Below are 23,289 nucleotides of genomic sequence, written 5' to 3' on the forward strand. Positions count from 1 at the left end.
AAACTGACTTTGACTACATACTTACCATTACCAGTGAATTTTACACATTCATATGCTTTCACAATGTTAATGAGCATCCCTTTTATTTCAGCTTGATAAATGCCCTTCAGAGTTTATTGTAAGAGAGGTCCAGTGATGATGAACTCCCTCAGCTTTTGGTTGTTTGGAGAAATCTTTATCTCTCCTTCATTTCTGATGGTTAGCTTTGCCAGGTATGATATACTTTTGCTCTCAATACATCTTTGAATATATCGTCCCACTCTTTCCTGGCCTACAGTGTTTCTGCTGAGATACTAAATAGTTATATGGAGAGTTCACTTGTATGTGGTGAGTAGCTTCTTGTTGTCCTCAAAATTCTCTTTGATTTTTGACAACTTAATTATAATGTGTCTTGGTGTAACCCTGTTCAGATTATAACCATTTGGGGTCTCCTGGGCATCATAAATCTGGAAGTCCTTTTCTATCCCCAAGTTCGGGAGGTGTATAGCCATTGTTGCTTTAAATGGACTTTCTTTCCCTGTTTCACTTCCTTCTGGGATTCCCATAATGCATATATTACTTCATGTGATGGTGTCCCATAAGTTCTGTAGGCTTTCTTCACTTTTTTTCATTTTTTTCTTTTTGCTCCTCTGACGTGACAGTTCAAATGACTTATCTTCCAGTTCACGGATTCCTTCTTACATTTGGTTGAGTCTGTTGTAGTTGTCTATTAAAGTCTTCAGTTCAATCATTGTAGTCTTCAGCTCTAGAATCTGTATTGTGATGGTTTCTATTTCTTTCTTGACTTCATTTTGCTTTCCTAACTTCAATTAGTTATCTGTGTGTTCTTGTAGCTCACTGAACTTTGAAAGGATTATTCTGAATGCTTTATTAGACATTTCATAGACCTCCATTTCTTTATAGCCACTTGAGCTTTATTAGTTTCCTTTGGTAGTGTCATGTTTACCTGATTCTTCATGATCCATGATTCCTTATGTTCTTATCTGCACACTTGATTAAGTGGTCTCCTCTTCCACACATTACAGGTTTGCTTTGGCATGAAAAGACCTTCACCAGTTAGCTCAGCTTAAGTACTAATGGGTTAGTTAGTAGCATCTGTGGGAAAGCAGGGCGTGCTATCAGAGACCAGTTGAGTGAGGCCACTGCTCATGCTCTGAGATCTGGGGGGGGATGGTACTGGCTAGGCTACACAGTTGGGTGAGCCTGCTGGCTGTGCTAAACATTCAAGTAAGACCAGTGGGTGGGCTCACAGATTGGGTGGGGCTGCTGGCAATGCTCCATGGTTAGGTGAGGCCACTAGCTTGGTTCTGCAATCACTTTTATTTTATTTTATTTTATTTTATTTTTTTTTAATTTTTTTTAAATTTTTTTTTCAACGTTTATTTATTTTGGGGGGGACAGAGAGAGACAGAGCATGAACAGGGGAGGGGCAGAGAGAGAGGGAGACACAGAATCGGAAACAGGCTCCAGGCTCTGAGCCATCCGCCCAGAGCCCGACGCGGGGCTCGAACTCACGGACCGCGAGATCGTGACCTGGCTGAAGTCGGACACTTAACCGACTGCGCCACCCAGGCGCCCCGGTTCTGCAATCACTTTTAGATGAACACGGTCAGAGGCCACGTTCCCTGGCAGGGTGGTGCCACTGGTTGGACTCCCCAGTTAGGCAGAGTTATGGGTTGGCCCCTGAAACAGCCCCTGGTCAAGTGGGGTCTCAGGTTGTCCTGCCTGACCAGACGGTGATGCTGGCTGGCCTTTGTGTTCAGGTGGGGCCATGGGGCGTATCTCAAAGTTGTGCAGGACCATAGGCTTGGCTTCACAGCCAGGCAAGCCACTGACTGTACTCTGCTGTTGGATAGAGTAACTGCCTGGGCTCTCTGATCAAGAGGGGTTTCCAGCTATTATTCCACAGATGAGTGAGGCTAGAGACTGTGTTCTGTGCTCATGTAAAATTACTGTCCAGGTTTCCTAACTAGGTGAGGCTGCAGGCTGTATTTAGCAATTGGGTAGGAGCATAGCCTGGGCAAGACTGTAGGCTGGGCACTCTGGGTTGGTGGTTCTGTAGACTAGGTTTTGAGTCTGCCCAGGGTCACTGCTATGCAGGGCCAGAGGCTATGATCAAGAGTTGGGCATGGCTTCTGACTTGGGTCTCTGTCTGAGCAGGGCTATAACATAGAATGTACAGTAGCTTGGATTCTCTGGTCAGGACTGGAGGCTAAGCTCAGCAACTGGGAATTTCCTTCCCTGTCTGAGCGAAGCAGAACACGTTCCATGGCCAGTCTGGCCCATTGACTAGGGATCCAAATCAGGCAGAACTGCCAACCAACATACGTTTTTTTAAAAATATTAAGAATCTGGAGCATGGGGATCTCTAATATTGAATACCCATCTTTGCTATATACATATAGGATCTCTGTCGTAAAATCAGTGCTGTTTTATTGGGGAAAGGAGGAGATAAGTATTAACATCTTATAATTTAAGATATCAAAATATCATCCATGGCTCTATGAAATACAAAACTAAGGACCTGACTCACATGTGTAATCTGAGAATCAATCATGATGTAATCATTGTTTGGTAACAAATGTTGATAAGTATCTGCCATCTGTACTAACACTGAATGGAGACAGTCTCTAAGCTTCGTTGCTTCTTTCTGCAATGAACCATAAAACAAAGCAGGTCTAAGTACTTCAAAAGTTTTTAAGGCTCACCTGATGTAAGATACATCAACATATGTTTCAAAGTAAAATTATATGTTAATATAAAATAATCCCCTTATTTAGGATAAAACTAAATTTTCTGTTATCCATGATGGTGTTTCATATATTTTTGTAATAAATCTATGTTTTTCCGTGAAGGCAATGAAAATTCTACTAAGTTTTAGTTTTCTTCAACAAAGAAAGATGCTAGTGACAACTCTGAAAATCATGAACTCGTGAGTGTTCATTTTCTGTTTACAAATTGGAAGGCAAATAGGGGCGCCTGGGTGGCGCAGTCAGTTAAGCGTCCGACTTCAGCCAGGTCACGATCTCGCGGTCCTTGAGTTCGAGCCCCGCGTCAGGCTCTGGGCTGATGGCTCAGAGCCTGGAGCCTGTTTCCGATTCTGTGTCTCCCTCTCTCTCTGCCCCTCCCCCGTTCATGCTCTGTCTCTCTCTGTCCCAAAAATAAATAAAACGTTGAAAAAAAAAATTAAAAAAAAAAAAAAAAAAAAAAAAAAAAACAAATTGGAAGGCAAATAAAACGAAAACTTCTAGCTGTTCATTTTCCTTTTAAATCAAATACATGCTAAAATATATTTAAATTAAATGTCTATAAGCCATAAAACATATTGTACAACATACTAGTTTGCTGTGTGCAATCGATTTAAGCTAGTGGGACAAGGGTCCAAAAGAAAAGGCAGAGTAAATAATTACCAATTTTAGAAAAAAATAGCAACAAATAGTATTATTAGAGGCGTTCGTTCATGACTCCATCTGATCCTCATAAAAATTCTGTAAGGTGTGTATTATTTTTACATGTTAAATATTAACTAGTGAAGTTCAGAGAAGTTAAGTGATTTTCCAATAACTACACATCTATTAAGTAAAGCCTGGATTTAATTCCATGGTTGCATGCTTTTTTTGTGCCAGATACAAAATAAGACCCTTTTCATTAGTAATATAAAGTATTCAATATTCATAAAAATCCTAGAAGAATGATAATATTACTTCCATTTTATAAATGAAGAAGCTGAAGCTCATAGAGTTTAGGAAACTTGAAAGGTATTAAACCACAATTCAAATGTATAGTTGTGCCTTTCATTATCCATGAAAGAGTTCAGCTTTGAAAGGGCAGAGAAACCAAAGACAGTAGTTAATGGGAAGATCAAGAGACTGTGTTTTAAAGGTAAGATGTCTTGAGTGTATTTACGCACATGGAGATGTTGTGAAATGGCTCAAAAGAAGTGAAGCAAGAATTAACTTGGAACAGAAAAATTTCCTGGATCTTAAGGGAAAAAAATGATTTAGGAGTACAGGACTTATTAAAAAATACAGCTCATTAAAAATTTCAGCTACTCTAAGTCAAGGTTATGTCACATGTAGCAGAATGCTGAATAATATAATGGCACACGTACTTTTACTTACATATACATATAAAGACACTAGGAACTCAGTATCTTCCATCTTTGGTTCTGCAGAAATGTTTTAATAAAACTAAGAAGTAGCTTTGCTTCTCATTTCTTAAGTCCACTGGTTAAATCTTATCTTAAACCTATCTTTTTGGGGAGTTGCATTAAAGGATTTGTAACTTGTAATTTTTAAACCTTATTTCATTTTTAAATATAACCCACAAAAATGCATAAAAGTTAAATGTATGCTTTAATAAATAATTTGATCATAAAGTGAAACCAAATAATTTATAAAGACAAATGTAACCACCACCCAGGTTAAGATAGAGTACTGTCAGTACTCTTGAAGATCCTGGTATGTCACTTCCCAATAATGACTCCTCATTTGTTAAGAAATCACTATCCTGGGTTACCTGGGTGGCTGGCTCAGTCAGTTAAGCATTGACTCAGTTTGGGCTCAGGTCATGATCTCACGGTTTGAGATCACAAAGTCTGACAGCATGGCGCCTGACTGAGATTCTCTCTCTCCCTTTCTATCTGCCCCTCCCTGGGCTCACATGTGCTCTCTTTCTCTCTCAAAAATGAATGAATGAATGAATGAATGAATGAATAAATAAATAAATAAGAAATCACTATTCTGACTTTATCAGTAATCACTTCATTGGTGTTATTTATATTTTCCACCTACGTAGCATCCTAAAAATAGACTTCAGTTTTGTCTGCTATGAACTTTCCACTAAAGGGAAACATAACAAATGATACCAAGTATACTCTTCTTTCTTACTAAACCTTATGTTTGTATGACTCATTCACATTAATTTATGTAGTGTAAAACATTCATTTCACTGTTATATAGTGTTCTATTAAATATATCACAATTTTTCCATTTTAATGTCTAATTACAATTCTAGTATTAGACATTCTAACAGCAGACGTTTGAGGTGTTTGTTATAAACACTGATCTGAGGACAATTCTAACACACAATTTTGGTGTGCATGTGCATAAGTTTGACTAAAATATATATTTAGGAGTGGAATTGCTGGGTATGCATATCTTTGTCAGAGAAAGCCTTTGGTTTCTGAAGGAATTGTGCCCAGTCATAGTTTTTTTAATTCAATAGTTTTAAACATTCTGGATTATCCAAAAATAATCCTTTCTATAGTTGGAAAGCTTCCATGCTTGCCATTAATAGTATATATACGCTAATTTAACCTTAAAAAGGAACATGATTTTCTGAAGGTCTAAAAAAAATGTATGTTCAATGAAAAAAAATTTTTAAACTTCTTGACAAGAAGTATGGTAGTAAAACATACTGGGTTAAAATTATTTAAAATAGTTTATATGATATTTAGAATGAAATATATGCAAGAATATCATTTATCATATTTCCAAATAAGCAATGACTAATACTATAATGATGATATCACTGATTATTATTGCATATTTAACATCAAAGGCACATGAACACTATAATGGTTACAAGCAATCTGTGCCATAATATTCTTCTCCAACCGTAAATGATAAATTTCTTGTAATTCTATCAATAGATATAATAGCATCTACTGTGACAGACAATTCTTCGGCTGAAAATACTACAAGTTGCAAAGCTATTATCAAAGCATCTGGAAATTTCTAAGTATCAAGAAAGAGAAATTAATTATTTCCTAAAATTACTTAGACAATGGAAAACCTTAAAAATTCTAATCTTTTGTTTTTGAACATATTTTCATTTTTTTTTTTAAATTTTTTTTTTCAACGTTTATTTATTTTTGGGACAGAGAGAGACAGGGCATGAACGGGCGAGGGGCAGAGAGAGAGGGAGACACAGAATCGGAAACAGGCTCCAGGCTCTGAGCCATCAGCCCAGAGCCCGACGCGGGGCTCGAACTCACAGACCGTGAGATCGTGACCTGGCTGAAGTCGGACGCTTAACCGACTGCGCCACCCAGGCGCCCCGAACATATTTTCATTTTTGATCTTCCCTTCTCTTAGGCAGTGACTGTGAAATATAAATGACCATGGGGGAGGAAAAGACCGTATCCGAAAAGAAGCAGATTCTGACAATGATTAATATGGAGCTGCCAAAGGATGGCTGGCAGCAAAAAGAAGCAAATGCTTATGTAACTGATAAAAAATTAGTTAGTAGCAAATAACATATCTCCCTGGAACCTGAGATAGCGTATTTGATGAATTGTTTAAGCTAGCCTTTATTCTTCTACCTGCTTACGCCACAGAGGCAAAAATATGAAAAAGAAAAAAATTACAGTTGATTTCTCTTATTCGAGTTGGTTAATGGATGAGTTGGTCATTTAATGGAATATGCTGATTAAAAGAATCATTGCATACACTCTCAATTAAAAACAACAATAATATGCTTCTCATTAACACTATGCTGCATACCAGTGACCCTTTCTTCAAAGATTCTGTAGGTATTTCTGTATTTCCAGTTATTTTTATAAGCCATGGCAACAACTGCATAATTGTTATTATACAAGGTGTGAGAAACTAGACTGAATTTCTAGCCATCTTGTGATACAGCTTGAAAGCAACTTTGTGAGTATGTTTAGAATGCAAGCTTGCTACGTGACCCTTCTAAGATGAGGGTAGATAATGTAGGAAAAAAATTCTAGGTTTTGAGCTTTCTAGTTATTTGGGTCACTATCTCTTTTTCTCATGGTAAGGTATTTCCAAATAAATATGAACTTATATTTAATTAACCCTCTGTTAAATGTGAGAACAGATTTCTCAGAAAGATGTTCTTCTCAGTGAAGTTTAATCAATATACTGTAACGTGTTTAATAGGACTACAGGTCTAAAATGCTAAACTATGATATACGCAAAGATTACTTTGTAGAAGACAAAGTTTCACCACCCATGGCTTCAGGTTTAGCTTCTCATCAGAGTGATTATAAAGGCTCCTTTTGGAAGAAAAGGGATTCTGGGGCACCTAGGTGGCTCAGTCAGTTGGGCGTCTGACTTTTGATTTTGGCTCAGGTCATGATCTCATGGTCATGGGACTGGGCCCTGCATTGGGCTCTGTGCTGATAGCACAGAGCTTGCTTGGGATTCTCTCTCTCTGCCCCTCCCCTGCTGGCTCTCTCTCACGCTCTCTTGCTCTCTCACAAAATAGATAAACAAACATTAAAAAAAAAAAAAACATTTAGAAGAAACGGGATTCTGAACTTTGGTGAAGACATCAGTGTCACTGCCTACAGCAGCCTCTTGTGTTAGAGAGCTATTTTAGACACTAGGTAGGTTTTGTAGCAGAACAAGGGCCCTGGGAATTTGTGGCCATGAAGTGCTTGATTATCACAGAGAATACCAAGAAGATGGGCCATGGAGAAATCAAAGAAAGAGGATAACAAGGAAAAGATCAAGAAGGCCACAAACAGATGATAATGCAACGGAGGGAGATATCAAACTCAAAGTTAAATAAAGTGATTTATTACAATACATCATTGTCATCATTAGAAGCGAGTTATCAGAATCAGGACCACGAATCTACTATAATCGCTCTTCATGTCCAGAATGCAAACCTAAAAGAAATGCTTGTTTGTGTTTTAAACTTGCTGGACCTCTTTGCCACATGTGACGGCACTGCTTCTTCCTTCCTGGAAATCAGAAATCCGCCAAGAATTCCTTCTCCTCATCAATCCTTTCAACATCTGGAATTCAGTTCTTGGGCTCTATACTGTTTTACTCTATTTTTCTTAGATGATCTCATCTACTCTCATGATTTCAGCAGTGATTTTCCCCCCAGCATCAGTCTCCAGCATCCAACTGGTTGGCGGACAGCTTCACTCAGATGTCCCCAAAATATCCCAAACCCAAAGAATTCAAAACAAAATTCATCATCAACTCCTAATCATTTTTCTCCATTCAATCTCAATGGATGTTATTTTCTTTCTCAGCTAAAAATCCAAGTAATTCAGTCACCAAAGCTAGAAAATTAGACATATTACTTTTGACTCTTCCTTTGTTAATCCTTCCATAAAACTTAACCAATTTGCCTCCTGCATGCTTCTTATTCTGCTTCTTTTTCTCTGGCTCTCAACATGTCTCATTTAGACTGATATTTCCTAACTGGTCTCTCTGCTCCTGCTTGCTCCCTTCAATTACCCTCTACAAGGTATAAGAAGAATTTATCTGAAATGAACATCTCACTATCTTTCCCTTGTTTCAAACGGATCAATGGCACCTCCTTAGCTTTAGAATAAAGCCCACATTTCTTGACATGATTAGAGTCTTTATAATTTGGTCCCTGCCCATCTTTTTATTAAAAAAATTTTTTTTAATGTTTATTTATTTATTTGAGAGAGAGAGAGAGAGAGAGAGAGAGAGGAGGGAAGGCAGAGAGACGGAGACACAGAATCCAAAGCAGGCTCCAGGCTCTGAGCTGTCAGCACAGAGCCCAACGCAGGGCTCAAATTCACAAACTGTGAGATCATGACCTGAGCTGAAGTCAGACACTTAACCGACTGAGCCACCCAGGCACCCCTGATCCCTGCCCATCTTACCATTTTTACCTCATACCTCTTCCTAGCATAAATTTTCCGACAGTAACTGAACAAAAACTGTAATTTCATATTATTCCCTTTATATGCTGTGCCCTTATGTGTTTCCATGCATTTGTTCATGTTCGTGTTTAGCTATCTCTACTCCCCCCCTCCCCTTTCCCAACCTAAATTATTTATGTCTTGGCAAGGTTACCATCTCCTCCAGAAAGTCTTTCCTGAAAGTTCTGGCAGAGCTGGGTTGGGTAATTCTCCTTTCTGTGCTCTTACTCTGTGTATTGCTTTTACTTAGCATACTATAAGGTCTTTAGTGACCGTCAGAAAAATCCATGAAGACACATAAAAAGAATAAAAAGAATAAGTATGTGCCTATAGTACTGGTGTCCCACCCTGAACTATGAGGCCTTCCAGAACACAAATAATAAATTATTTATATTTGTAACTGCACTTCCTAGCCCGGCACTGACAGACCAATGATCAATAAATGTTCTGTTAAATGAAGGTGACTGAGAGGAAAGAGAGTATACAAAAATAAACTGCAGAAAAGAGAAGACTTCCTTGCCATAGTCCTTCATAATGGTCCTAGTCCTGCTCATATTTGAGCAGTTACACTGACTTCTTTATTTCTAGAGGGTTCTCTTTAAAAATAACTCCAAATAAGCAATTTATTCCCTTCTTGCTAGCAATATTAATTCAATTGAGAAACTGTCCTGTACTTGACATCAGATCTCTTACTTTATCACCAAAGGTACATTTTAAAAAAGACATGCCATGTGTAATCTCCATCAGATAAATGGAAAATGGGAAGGAAGAAGAAAACCAAGTAGAAAATAAAATAAACTTGGAAGCACCATGCCATTTATCACATGGAAAATTACTTACATGCAGCAGCAATACAGCAGCAAGAAAGGACTGTCCCTGACAGTACCCAATGTCTTCATCGTAGACAGAGTAGGCCTAGAGAAAAGACGCAGAGAAAGAAATACTGTAAATATTCACAGATTTTAATGTACGTTAACATCACGCTACTACTTGAACTTGTCCCTAGGCTGTGCACCACAACTGCAACTTAAATGTGTGAATCATTAGCACAGTGGGATCCTCAAAGATGCTATATAGTTTCTATAAAGGAATTCTAAATGCCCCATTATCTCCAGGTTCATCTTCAGAATTTGGAATAAAGAGATATTCAGAACACCTACTTTTCAAAGATCCATTACGGTTTATAGTCAGGCAAATGAAACCATGGAAGGCAGGAGCAAAGGGTAGAAGAGGGTGGGTAGGGGCGCCTGGGTGGCGCAGTCGGTTAAGCGTCCGACTTCAGCCAGGTCACGATCTCGCGGTCCGTGAGTTCGAGCCCCGCGTCAGGCTCTGGGCTGATGGCTCGGAGCCTGGAGCCTGTTTCTGATTCTGTGTCTCCCTCTCTCTCTGCCCCTCCCCCGTTCATGCTCTGTCTCTCTCTGTCCCAAAAATAAATAAACGTTGAAAAAAAAAAAATTAAAAAAAAAAAAAAAAAGAAGAGGGTGGGTAGGTTCTAGAGTAGTTGTGGAGTTCTAATGCAAAGACAAATATACCGATGGTGCTGTTTGAATCCTGGATCTGTATCCCATCCCATGTATCCCATCTATGTGTTGTGCTTCGTTTTAGTGAGGGGATTTCTATTTAATGCATTTAATACAATGCATTATGATTCTGTGAGTCTAAAAACTGTCTCTGTCCAGGACAGTGGTTATCAAAGATTACTAGGAAGAGTCACCACTGGGAGGAGGGGAAGTGTAGTAGCTCCCATATGCCAAGGTAGTTAAAGTACCGGATCTGAAACATTTTTTAATTAAAAAACAAAAGAAAGCAACTTTCTTGAAATAGAGTTTGTATTCAGTGAAAAGCATACATTAGTCACACAATTCCTTGAACTGGGTCACTTATGTAACCCCATTATTAAAGAATATTTCCATCATTCCATAACATCCCTCATGCCTCTTTGCAGTCAAACCACCTCCCCTAGGCAACCCCTGATCTGGTTTTTCTCACAACATATTATTAGCTTTGATTTTTTTAAACACTCTCATGCAAATGTAATCATTTAATATAAACTCTTTCGTGTCTGGCTTCTTTTACTCAGTATAATGTTTCTGAGATTCTTCCATGTGGTTGTGTACATTAGCAGGTCATTCCTCTTCATTGATGAGTACTATTCTACTGTGTAAACATACCACAATCTGTTTATCCGTTCTCTCACTGATGAACATTTGGGCTTCTTTGTTTTTGGTTAGTAAGAATAAAGCTGCTATCTATACACAAGGGTTTTTCATGGATATAGATTTTCATTCTCTTTAGGTAAATACCTAGGGGTGGAAGTTCAAGGTTGAAATGACAAGTATCTGTTTAACTTGTTTATAACAAGTTGCCAAAGTGTCTGTCCAAGTGGTTGTAACTCAGTTTTCACACCCACACCAGCAAACTATGAATATTTAATGCTTCACGTCCTTGTCAATACTTGATACTGCCAGTCTCTTTCTCTTTATTAATTCCTACGGTTTTAATTCGCATTTCCCTGATGGCTAAAGATGTAGGGTGTACCATCACGTACTTTTAGGCAACTGATATATATTCTTTTGTGACACTCTCTTCAAGTTCTTGCCCACTTGTTTCATTAGGTTGTTTGTCTTATTACTGTTGATTCATGGGAATTCTTGATACATTCTGTTTACAAGTCACTGCCAGACACGTGTGTTACCAATATTTTCCCCTAGACTGTGCCCTGCCTTTTTCACCCTCCTAATGATGTCTTTTGAAGTACTATTGTTCTCTCTTAACCTTCTTCTGCTAATGATGATATTATCACACTCTCTTCTAATGAGAGAAAAATTGGATCATGGAAACATTACCTAATGAATCTGAAAGGAGCTTTTTCTTCATTATCACCAATTTCCAGAGCTCTGCCTAATTTTAAGAATTGAAAGATGCATTAGCATCCTTTTACTTATTTAATTTTCTTTGATTTATACAGTTATAGTTCTGATTGCTTAATTTGTACTTTTATCCAGAGCTCATGGGTGTGTGTATTAGGGACTGGAAGAAGGATTACAGACAGAGAGAAAAGAAAAAGGAACAAAAAAGGAAGAAAGAGGGAAAAGGTTCTAATTCTATCCCAATTTGGAGCATTGCTGATGGTGCTCTGTCACTTCCTTTTTCATGAACAAGGAACAAGGAACTCTGGGCTTTGTTGAGGAGACAGCATGTTACAGAATGGCAAATATATTTTCAAGGCTTCCCCTTCCCCATGAAAGATGTCAGTTGAGGATTCTTTAAAACTGTGGATCTCCAAAAGCCGCCCGTGCTTCACTGACCCTGACATCATTTTAACAAATGTTTGATCTATTTACTGAGGGATAGTTAATGTTTACTGAGAAGTGTGCTGTTTATATGCTCATTTGTGTTACAAGAGAACTCTAACAGAAAATAAAGGTCCATGATACATCAGACAGAGAAGGTATGAATTCAGTGACTCCACAGACTATTCTTTAACTAGAGAGCTGAGGCTAAAAGTGCACATCAGCAATGCAATGATCTTACTTTCTACTTGTTTTATGGTTCTTAGTTAGGTTAGAAGCAAAAATGACTTTTCAGACACCACTTGCTAAATTGATTTTATGATTCACAGTTTAAAAAACAGCATTCTAGCAAGTTCATATCCTTGGAGTCCTTCCAAGCACTGTTTTGGCTTTAGTATAAGCCTTCTCTAACTGAGGTGAACTGAATCCTCTCCCTTTATTTGAAACTTGCCTCCCTTTGCACCAAATCTCTCCCCATTCCTCACTTTAAGTGCATCTCTGGCCAGATGCTTGCTCTGTCCGACTTTTAAAAACGGTCTCTACACCACTTCTGTAATGGAGTAGCAGCTCCTACTGGACCAATCTTCCCTCTGGCAACAAATTTAAACTGTGTCTGGACAATTATATAAAACAGCTACCTGAAGACACTGAAGAGCTAAACAAAAGCAGTCAGAACCTTAGCGGGGAGAGTAAACTTGGAAGAAGGGAACGACACTGGGTAAAATTCCCATTCTTTATGGCTTTTGCTAAACATCAGGCACCAGGGCTACTGCATCAGATGGCTAAAACTTGGATATAAAACAGTAGTCTTATTGGCTAGAAGACCCAGAGAACAGATTGGAGAAAAAGCTATAAAGTGGGGAGGAAATTCTGGAACAAAGAATAACAGGAGAGAAGCCCTTACTATACTCACTGTAAAACTACAATATTCAAGATAGTATAAAACTGACAGAAGGGTAGACAAATAATCAGTAAACAACAAAAAGCTTACAAGTACAGGCACGCTTATAAAATTATTTGATTCCAGCAAAGTTACCAAGATAATACAATGAGGAAAATAAAATTGTTTATATGTATCAACTTGCAAGTATATGAAAATTGTTTCAATAAATATGCTCAAATAGTTGGATATCTATATGAGGAAAAAAATGAACTTGGATCCCTACCTTACTTCACACACAAAAATTAATTTCAGACTTATCACAGTTCTAAACATAAAACTAAAACTATAAAGCTACTCAATGAAAACAGAATATCTTTGTAATTTGGTAAAGGCAAAGGTTCTTTTAACCAGGACACAGAAGTGCTAACTATAAAAGAATAAACTGATATATTATCAACTTTTAAAAAACCTCTAATGATGAAAAGACACTGTTAAAAAAATAAATAGGTAAACCACAGACTGGGAAAATATTTGCAAACATATCTGGAAAAAGTCTTACAACACGTACATAAAGGTCTTCTACAGCTCAATGTCGAACAACTCAATTTTAAAAACAAAAGATCCGAAGAGACATTTCACAAAGGGTTATCTATGAATGGCCAGTAAGACCATGGCCAAGTGTTCAACATCATTAGACAATAAATTAAAATGAAATGAGAACCACTGTGAGATATTACTATGTAGCCACCAGAAACTAAAATAAAAAGACCAATACACTAAATGCCAGTATCCTTGGATTCTCAAACACTGTCGGTAGGAGTGTAAAATAGTAAAACTACTTTGTAAAATTGACAGTTTTCTAGAAAACTAAATATACACCTACCCTATGACTCAGCAATTCCATATCTACGTATTTACCCAAGAGAAATGAATGCAAATGTATACAACAAAGACTGATAGAGAGTTGAGATATATTCCTAACAGGTTTATTTATTATAGCCCCAAACTGTAAGCAGCCTCAGGTATCCCGTAGCAGGGAAGCGTATAAACATGGTATATCCATACAATGAAACACTCCTCCCTCAGCAAGAAAAAAAAGTGACAAGTCACTTACTTATACCTGTAGCACGGAAGAATCTTAGAACTATTACACTGTGTGAACTACATCTCACATGAAAATGATTCTCCTCCATGGTTCCACTAACATAAAGTTATACAAGTCAAAGTGATACAGGGTTAAAAAAATCAAAACAAAGATTGCTTCTGGGGGAAGGGTCAGGGATGAACTGCGAACACATGACGAAGCTTCAATGTCTTGGACACAAGTTTGCATTTGTCAAAATTAATGAAATGGCACTCCTAGTATTTGTACACTTCACTGATAAGAAGTTGTACCTGCAAAGGAAAACTGTTAGCAAATATTGAGCTCTAGCTAATAATATCCCTGCTGCACTATTAGGCATAACGTATAAAGACATATAAAGGCAATTTACTTTCAAATGCCTGAAAATATTAAAAGGGATTGATCAATTGAATAGCAGGTAGATGGATCGACAGATAAGTGATCAAGAAAATGTAACAAAATATTAACCCAGGTGGTTAATATTTATTTAATAACAAAAAGTAGAACCCAGGTGGTGAGTTGGTGGATGCTTCCTATACAATTCTTTGTAATTTTTTTTAATATATTTGAACATTGTCATAACAGTTTTGGGGGAAAACAATCTGTGGCTGCACCCTGTCTCTGCTCTCTGCTCTGAACTATAGCCCACTTTTCTGGCGGGGTTCCCAAGAGTACTTTCTATATTCATTCAGCAAGCCAGTATTTTTTTTTTAATATATGAAATTTATTGTCAAATTGGTTTCCATACAACACCCAGTGCTCATCCCAAAAGGTGCCCTCCTCAATACCCATCACCCACCCTCCCCTCCCTCCCATCCCCCATCAACCCTCAGTTTGTTCTCAGTTTTTAACAGTCTCTTATGTTTTGGCTCTCTCCCACTCTAACCTCTTTTTTTTTTTTTTTTTCCTTCCCTTCCCCCATGGGTTTCTGTTAAGTTTCTTAGGATCCACATAAGAGTGAAACCATATGGTATCTGTCTTTCTGTGTATGGCTTATTTCACTTAGCATCACACTCTCCAGTTCCATCCACGTTGCTACAAAAGGCCATATTTCATTCTTTCTCATTCAGCAAGCCAGTATTTACTGAGCATCTATTATGTAATTAAATACTGTGCTTTGTGAGGTGGATGCAACGATGAAAAGACATGGTCCACGCACCTCAGCTCAGAGTCTCGTGGAAGGATTGATTCGGTGTGTGCAGTGAAACCAGGCACAGTGAGAGAAGCGCTGCCAGAGAGGTGGGAGCTCAGAGGGAAAGGGTGAGCAGCCAAATCATCATGTAAGAAGCAGAGTTAAAGGCAAGAAAGACATAACACAAGGTGATGTTGTTTTAATCTTACAAAAGAAAAAAAAGGGATGGGACCAGAACTGCTGCAGACTTGGCCTCACAAGCTTGAAGGAAGAATACGGAGATTCCTTAGGCATGCTGCGGGGGAAAGGCATGTACAAAGGCACGAGAGAGCCTCTGTTATGGGCCAGATACTGCGCTAAATGCTTTTCTGTGTTCTCAATCAATTCACACAAAGCATATGAGATAAGAGAAGCAGGTTTAGAGAAAGTAAACAACTTGGGCAGAGACACAAAGCTAGAGCCAGGATTTCAACCCAAATCTGTTTAAATACAGAGCCTGTATGCTTAACACCTGTATTATGTCCCCCCCCCCCCCAAATTCATATGTTGAAACCTAATCCAAAATGTGATGGTACTGGGACATGGGGCCATCCAGGGGTTAAGGTCAGGAGGGTAGAGCTCTCGTGAATGGGATTAGCGTCCTTATAAAAAAGATCCCAGAGTGTTCCCTTGTCTCTTCTGTCATGTGAGGACACAGCAAGAGGACGGCCATCTACGAACCAGGAAGCAAGCCCATACCACACACTGAATCTACCAGCACCTTGATCTTGAATTTCCCAGCCTCAAGAATTATGGGAAACAAATTGTTGTTCAAGCTACCCAGTGAATGCTATTTTCATTACAGCAGCCTGAAGAGACTAAGACGATCATTTAGACTCACTCTGTGCAGAATTATTCTTCTTAGACATTTATGCATTTGGGTCCATAAACGATGGAAGGGCCTATCTTCTGATTTGCCTTGGGGGTCAAAAGGGTTGGGGGATAAGACTCCACAGTCTCAAGAGAAATGACAATTCTTGCTGACATTTTGACAAATCTTGATTCTTGTTTAATCTTTTTCAATCTATGACTTCTGGGTTTAGGGAAGGAGAACTTTTAATTTCTCTATGTAATATATTTATTAACATGCTCACTACAGGCTAGAACTTAGACATAACAAATGATATTTGTAAGGCATAATCTAGTTGGTGCTAACATTTATCTATAAATGTAAGTTCTTCTTTATCAAATAAATATAGAAAACACTTGATTTTTTTTTAAAGTGTGGGATGCTAGCTTTGAAAATAATTTCCCACAGGGTAGTGGGACTTTCTTTACCAACCCAAACACACACACAATAACCAGTACTGATCTTGAATTACCTTAAAAACATTAGGGAAAATTTTAGTCTTACAGCTAAATTATGTCTAAAGATTAATCTACAATCTTCTTTCTCCCAAAATACTCTCTCACACACAAACCTTTACTAGGTTGATGCAGGAAACACAGAATGACAGTTCTCTTTTGTCCCAGGAATGGATAACATACAGGTATCTATTGTCTATTTCATCACACAAACACACTTATAGGTAAAGAGGAAGGAAGCTCAGATTCACAGGAAAAAATGAAAAGGAAATCAGAACATGTACTCTAAGAAGCCAGAGAGGCTGTGATGTGGGCATACAAGAGAGGATCAAACTTCTGAAACATATCCCTATTTAGCTCTTGGCAGTGCTAAAGGAACTGATATATTTGCTGATGAACTGGCGACTGATAGACAAACAGTTTCATCTACTACCTGCAATGAGCTTCTGCCAAAATGAAATCAAAACAAACAAACCAGCCTTTGGACTGTTCTTGGCACCAAGAGCCCTTAAATGAGTATGTCATGGAAACAACCAAGTGTAAAATATGTGGAAGTAAGTTTATTTATAGACTAAAAAGAGATCTGTTCTCATACAATCTAAGAGACAAAAAGAGATACCAAGGAAAAACTATGTTTAAATAGTGCCACAAAAAGCTAAATGAAAAGACGTCACAGAGTGACAAGAACCGTAAGACACCTGGAGGTCTAAAAGAAATTAGGGTAACCTTTAAAGAAAAGATTATTTAATATAGCACTTAACACACATGGCTTTGCAAAGAATCCTTTAGCATTAATTTCTCTGACCGTAAAATGGCCACTAACATTTATTGATAATTGCTGCCCATTGTTTTAGGTGTTTATATAAATGTATTTAATCCTTAACAAAAACCCTCTGAATTAAGTACTATTAATATATCCATTAAAATTTTTTTTTCACATTTTTAATTTATTTTTGAGAGAAAGAGAGAGAGAGAAAGAGAGAGCACAAGTGGGGGAGGGTCAGAGAGAAAGGAAGACACAGAATCCAAAGCAGGCTCCAGGCTCTGAGCTGTCAGCACAGAGCCTGATGTGGGGCTCAAACTCACACACCACAAGATCATGACCTGAGCTGAAGTCAGACGCTTAACTGACTGAGCCACCCAGGCGCCCCAATACATCCATTTTATAGAAGAAGGAACAGAGGCACAAAAAGCTAAATTACTTGCCCAGGGTCACCCAGTTAGTAAGCAGCAGGCTAGAATTCAAACTCAGGCAGCCTGGCTTCGGATCTCGAGGTCTTAGCTACTCTTACTATGTAGACTCTGGATCTTAGTGATTGTTGACAAATGTGGCAGAGTTCGGGTGAGCAACCGCAGAACTTAATGATAAAACATAAATTTTTCTTTCTGTGTTGTATTCAGTACATAGTCATAAACTATTCAGAGATGTGGGTTTATTTAAAGAAGGTAGAAGAATGGTAATCACCAAATTTAGGAGAGTGGCTGACTCTGGTGGGGTGGAGGAAGATTGACTCTGAGAAGACACCTGGAAGTATCCAAAGATATTGGTAATACTGTATTTCCTAAGCTGTTGGCACAAGGATGTTACTTCTATTATTGACTTTTAAAACTCAGAAATACAAATCATGTTTTCTCATTTGAATGTATATTTCATAATTTTAAACATCTAACTAAAGTTTTTAAAAGCTTACTACTTATTAGTAATTTTCCAGTCGATGATTTGTGATAAGATTTCAAATTGGGTGACATCTCTAGAAAACAGATATATGAAAAACACATAGCAAGGCTCCACTGGAGTTTAACATAGGTGATTAAAATAGTGAGGTAAAATAAATAAATAAATAAAATAAAATAGTGAGGTAGATAACCATTGGAAACTACTCTTCTTGGAGAAAATTATACCTATGCACAGTAGATTCTCATTTCTTGCAGCTGTTTGCTCTGTAAAGTTGCTGTGAACACTGAATTAGCAGATACTGAATCGATGCCCCAAAGGGGGAAACAGAGGATTAGGCTTCTGGGAGCCCCTGGTCAATCAATCCACCATAACCTTGTTTTATGTCTATGTGTATTTCTATTTAAAGACACTTTATTTGATACTTATTGTTCATTAGTTCATATTGAAATCATGGGCAACATCACTACCACTCAACAAAGCTTAACGAACACACATGTTTTCCATATGGTACGTCATGGCCTTCTTGTGTTTTGTGCTTGGCATTGCTAGACAGCACTTCACTACACTTGGTGGCCATTTTAAACAGCACAATCACCAACACCAGAATCACCAAAAGCACAAAAATGAGGTACTAAACTTCAAAAAAGAACTCTTATTTATAGAATGAGAGTTGAAACAAGAAGACAATTACCTGGTTTCATGTGAAATTTGGAATGTATACATCAGGTCTCAAATTTTTCTACACAGTGGAGAGGTACATCAATCAATGATCACAAAAATACCGAGGGTACTGATTTGGGGGTTACAAATAAATCTTGGTGAATAGGCAAATTTGCAAATATGGAATCTGAATAATGGAGATCTACTGTGTGTGTGTGCATGTGTGTGTGTGTGTGTGTGTGTGTGTGTACCCTCTTAGATAACATCTGTATCTAATTGTATTTATCTATATATCTTAGAAATATATAAATACATCTTTGGGAATGCACACACACTGATATCCAGAATTAAGTTGACATCATTTATTTCTGAATTAGCCCACAAAAAGCAAATCAATATAAAATGTTTTTCATGAACAAAACCAAAATTTTTAGTGATTAGAATAATTAATAATTAGTTTTAAGAAGGGCCATAAACATTAGAAATACCAAGTAAATGAAAAGGTAATGTAGATGTATTCTCACACCACAATTTAAAGTTTTAAAATTTGGGACTAAATCAATATTTTTATAAAAATTTTCAGTACCAAATATTCCTCATCGTATTCCTTTTCCTCCCCAAGCCTTTAGAGTCATTATGAATGACATATCTTCCTATTCCTTTAGAATTCAGTACAGATAGTCCATAGTAATCAACAGTTCATTTACCAGTATTTTCTTTGAAATTCGGCATGTGTTTTCCTATAAAAGCAATATGGTTATGAGGCTCTCAGATTCGCTTCCAAACTATAAAACTGGCCCCTAACTATAGGACCCAGGACAGTAGCTTTTTATGGTAAAGTGTTCTAAAATCATTGTTCGTTAAAAAATTTACTTGCAAGTTTTCTAATAGTGGATCTGAATGCCAACACTTCAAATTCCACCTCTGCCTCTTACAATAATTAGTTAACTTCCCTAAGTTTCAAACACTTTGAGGCAATAAATATTTGTGGAGAGTTTTTTTGAAAGACTGGTCTAAGCAGTGAACAAAATGGACAAAACACCTGCTCTCACAAAGCTTGTTTTTTTATTGGAAAAAGACAACAGTGTAAGTAAGTGTGAAGGTAAGTGCAGTGGCAAAACGTAACACAGGGGAAGGGGCTAAGGAATGCTGGACTCAGAGGACACTGCAAGCGTAAGAGGGGGGTTAGGGCAGAGAGTACTGGGCAAGTAACACTGGAGCAAGAAGTCAAGACAGGCAGAAGAGCAAGCCATGCAGACAGATCTCTGGGAGGAGTGTTCCGAGCAGAGGGAACAGTCGGTGCAAGGGCTCCGATGGGGGAGCAAGCCTGGCATGTGTGTGACTAGGACAGAGTTCATGTTGCAGAGAACAGTCATACGTGAAGTTTACAACCTTGTAAACCTCTGTAAGGACTTAAGCTTTAAAAATGAATGAAACAGAAAAACCAGGTGGACAGCTATAGTTTTAGACCAGGGTGGCTACAGTGGAAGTAATGAGATGCACTTTCCGGACGTATTTTGAGGATAGAGCCAATAAGATTTCCTAATGGATGAAATGTGTTGTGAAAGACAGTCCTGCACAACCTGTTGACCTTTGCACGGTTGCAAAAGAGTATGCTGCAGCCCTGGGATATTTTCTCACATGGAGGTAAGGAGCCCTTACTCCCTGTGCTGGGCTTATCACCTTGTTTAGTCATCTTTTCCGATTCCAGGCTTGATGCATACTTCTTTATAAGTGTGTATGTCATATGGCACCTGGTCAACCCCACAGTTATCCATAGTCTCTACGAGGAGGGAATGGGCTCTTTCTTCTGCAGCACAGAAGAGGTGCATGCAGACCATCTCCCTGTGATAGACATCTTGGAGGACTGACACTCACTACTGAAGTTGACCTTGCTCTTTTTTCTATGAGGGGAAAGTATTGCTCCATCCAGTGGCTGTGTGAGCTGTGTCTTTCTTAGTAACCTCAACACTTGCAAACTATGCAGTGGGTTGACATCCTGGGACCTCTGCTTCTAGTGGTAGCTAACACTTTCTCAACTTAAGTGTAAGAGAAAGAAAGGAGAGTCAAAAACGATGCAAGGTTTCTAGCCTGAGCAATGGGAAGAATGGAGTTACTATTAACTAAGATGACGATGTTTTATGATTTGGAATATGTTTGTCTTCTGACAAGATCATCTTCAATAAAGTAATACAGGTGAAATCCTGACTGAAATGGGTTTAGTAAATAGTTGAAGGAGAGAAACTGGTTACAGCAGGTATAGACAAATCTTTTGAGGCCTTCTGTGATAAAGGGGAGCAGATTATCTTCGTCTGTAACACAAAGGTAAAAATAGAAACCACTGTATAAACTTGCCTGAGGATTAAACAGCGCCTGGGCACAGCATGAGGTGAATAATAGTAGCAATGACAGGCTGGTGTCAAGGAGGACTACAATGTCCTTCTTCCACATATCCCATTTGAGCCATCATCAGGATGAGTATGGAGCTGTCTGGATGAGGTCTCACTCACCATTACAATGCTTATGGATTCTTGTTTTATTAAAAAGTAGTCAAACTTCCCATTTCCTTTCAGAAGCCATCAGGCAAAGCAAGATAAACATGACATAGAGGGGTGGTCCGACATTATACTCTAACCAGGATGATGAGGCCATCCATGTGGGGAAGCGGATGGCCAAGAATTAGGAATCAATGGAGTGACACACATGGGATATTAGAGCCTGACCACTGTAAAGAGGCCATCTGTGCAAGACAGGAGAGGCCACAGCAATGGGAAGCTGGTTACATACAGGGATATTGATCAAATGGATAAATACATGAGAAATAATGAGAACTAGGTTTTTTCATTATTAGAGAAGGGAGTTAACAAATATAGGAAAAAGAACAGTAGAATTCATTTGCTGATATTTAATTGAAATTGAAAGTATTCCTGTGAATCCCTAATTTTCAACATATGTAAAAAGGTATAAAAACAAATATGGGCAGTGACATCAGCAAAAAAGGCAGAGTAAGGATCTCTACAAATGTGCTCCTCCATAACAGCAGGAAAGATAGCAAAAATCATTACAATCAGCTTTTCTAGTGCTCTGGAAATTGACCTAAGATTTGCAGCAACCTGAGGAACATTTATTACAGAAAAACGACCGAATCTCAGTAAGGACAGCGAACTTTGTGGCATTTTTTAACTTCCCTTAGCTCTACCTCTGCAGCCCCTTGATGACCTTGAAAACTAACACCTTGTTTTTGCAGTGAAAACAAGCATCCTGGAGACCATCAGGAGCAAAAGGGGATGGCTACAAATCCTGCAAAGAATCATTTGCAGAGAATGAGCATTGTTAGACCTGTGTGGTGGTTCCCCAAAGACCACTTGCAAGGCTCACCCAGTGTGAAAAGCCCTTTCCCCAGGGCATTTGTCAAAAGCAATTACAAGTGATTGTTTAATTTTATGACTGCCTTCAGGTGGTAGATAAAAGTTAGAGCAGACAACAGACTTAACCAAAAGGTTTAAAAGGAAAAAGCTACAGAATGAGATGTCCATAAGGTCTTTGAAAAACTCAGACTTATTTCTGAGAATATAGAGGGCCACGTCCATGTGTAAAACTGTACAAGTGCCCAAAGCTTTGGGTAAGCTCAGAAAAGGCATGAGAAGGCTTTAGGCTCTCATTTCTGGCTGACATTGATTGAGGCTCTGCACAAGCAGGAAGTGAAGGTAAAATAGAATTGTCACCCGGTTAGCTGAATAATAAAACTATGCCTAAACACATCCACAGAGCCCCCTGGCAAAGAGTGGGAAAGTTACGGGTTCTAGGAAATATAAGCAAACCTCTTTCTAATCATTAGCTAACGACCAAGCAGAGAATTCAATGGCCACACATGACAAAGAATAGACTTTATATAATTAGTTCACAAAAGTCACCAAACTACAACAAAAACAACAAAACCTAGCAAATCCACAGAAAGAGAAAGTGGATTATTGATTGCCAGAGGCTGAGAGTAGCGATGCTGGAGAGTGACTTCTAATGGATACAGGTTTCCTTTTAGAGTGGTGGAATGTTCTAGAACTTAATAGTGATGATGGTTGCATAACTTCATGAATATACTAAAAACCACTAAAATGTACACTTATTTCAAGGGATGCATTTTATAGTACGTGAATTATTTCATTAAAAATACTGAAAAAACTGTTTGTATAAAGACATGCATATATGTGTCTATACATATATTCACATGCACATATATATTTCTTAGCTCTGTCCGGTGAGATGACTTGTGAGTAACTCATCCTAATATCAGTGAATACACCTAGTGTAGAAATCTTGATTTTCTACCATTTTTAACTAAAGAAAGGAGGGATCCTTAGAGAAATGGTCTAGTTCTGGGGCAAAGAAAGCCTGGAGCATCTTTTTGGGCCAGAAAGAAAGGCAGTGCTCAGAGAATGATAGGATATGCCAAAATGCCAGCTTGAAGGTCTCCCACCGTCCAGTTGGGAACAAGCTGAGCACCAAAACAAATAATT

The 23,289-nt window shown here is 38.2% G+C and overlaps 1 protein-coding gene across 5 annotated transcripts in view; it reads right to left on the reverse strand.

Moving 5' to 3' along the window:
* RABGAP1L (RAB GTPase activating protein 1 like) overlaps positions 1–23,289 on the reverse strand; it is a 779,355-nt gene that overhangs the window by 286,159 nt on the left and 469,907 nt on the right. For all 5 annotated transcript variants that reach the window (XM_086693120.1, XM_086693117.1, XM_086693118.1 and 2 more), the window contains one exon: positions 9,503–9,577. In XM_086693120.1, the coding sequence (XP_086549246.1) occupies positions 9,503–9,577 (75 nt within the window). The remainder of the gene's footprint in view (positions 1–9,502; positions 9,578–23,289) is intronic.

Source organism: Puma concolor, chromosome E4 (assembly GCF_028749965.1).
Source record: "Puma concolor isolate L17-30 chromosome E4, mPumCon1.1.hap2, whole genome shotgun sequence".
In the NCBI taxonomy this organism is placed as follows: domain Eukaryota; kingdom Metazoa; phylum Chordata; class Mammalia; order Carnivora; family Felidae; genus Puma; species Puma concolor.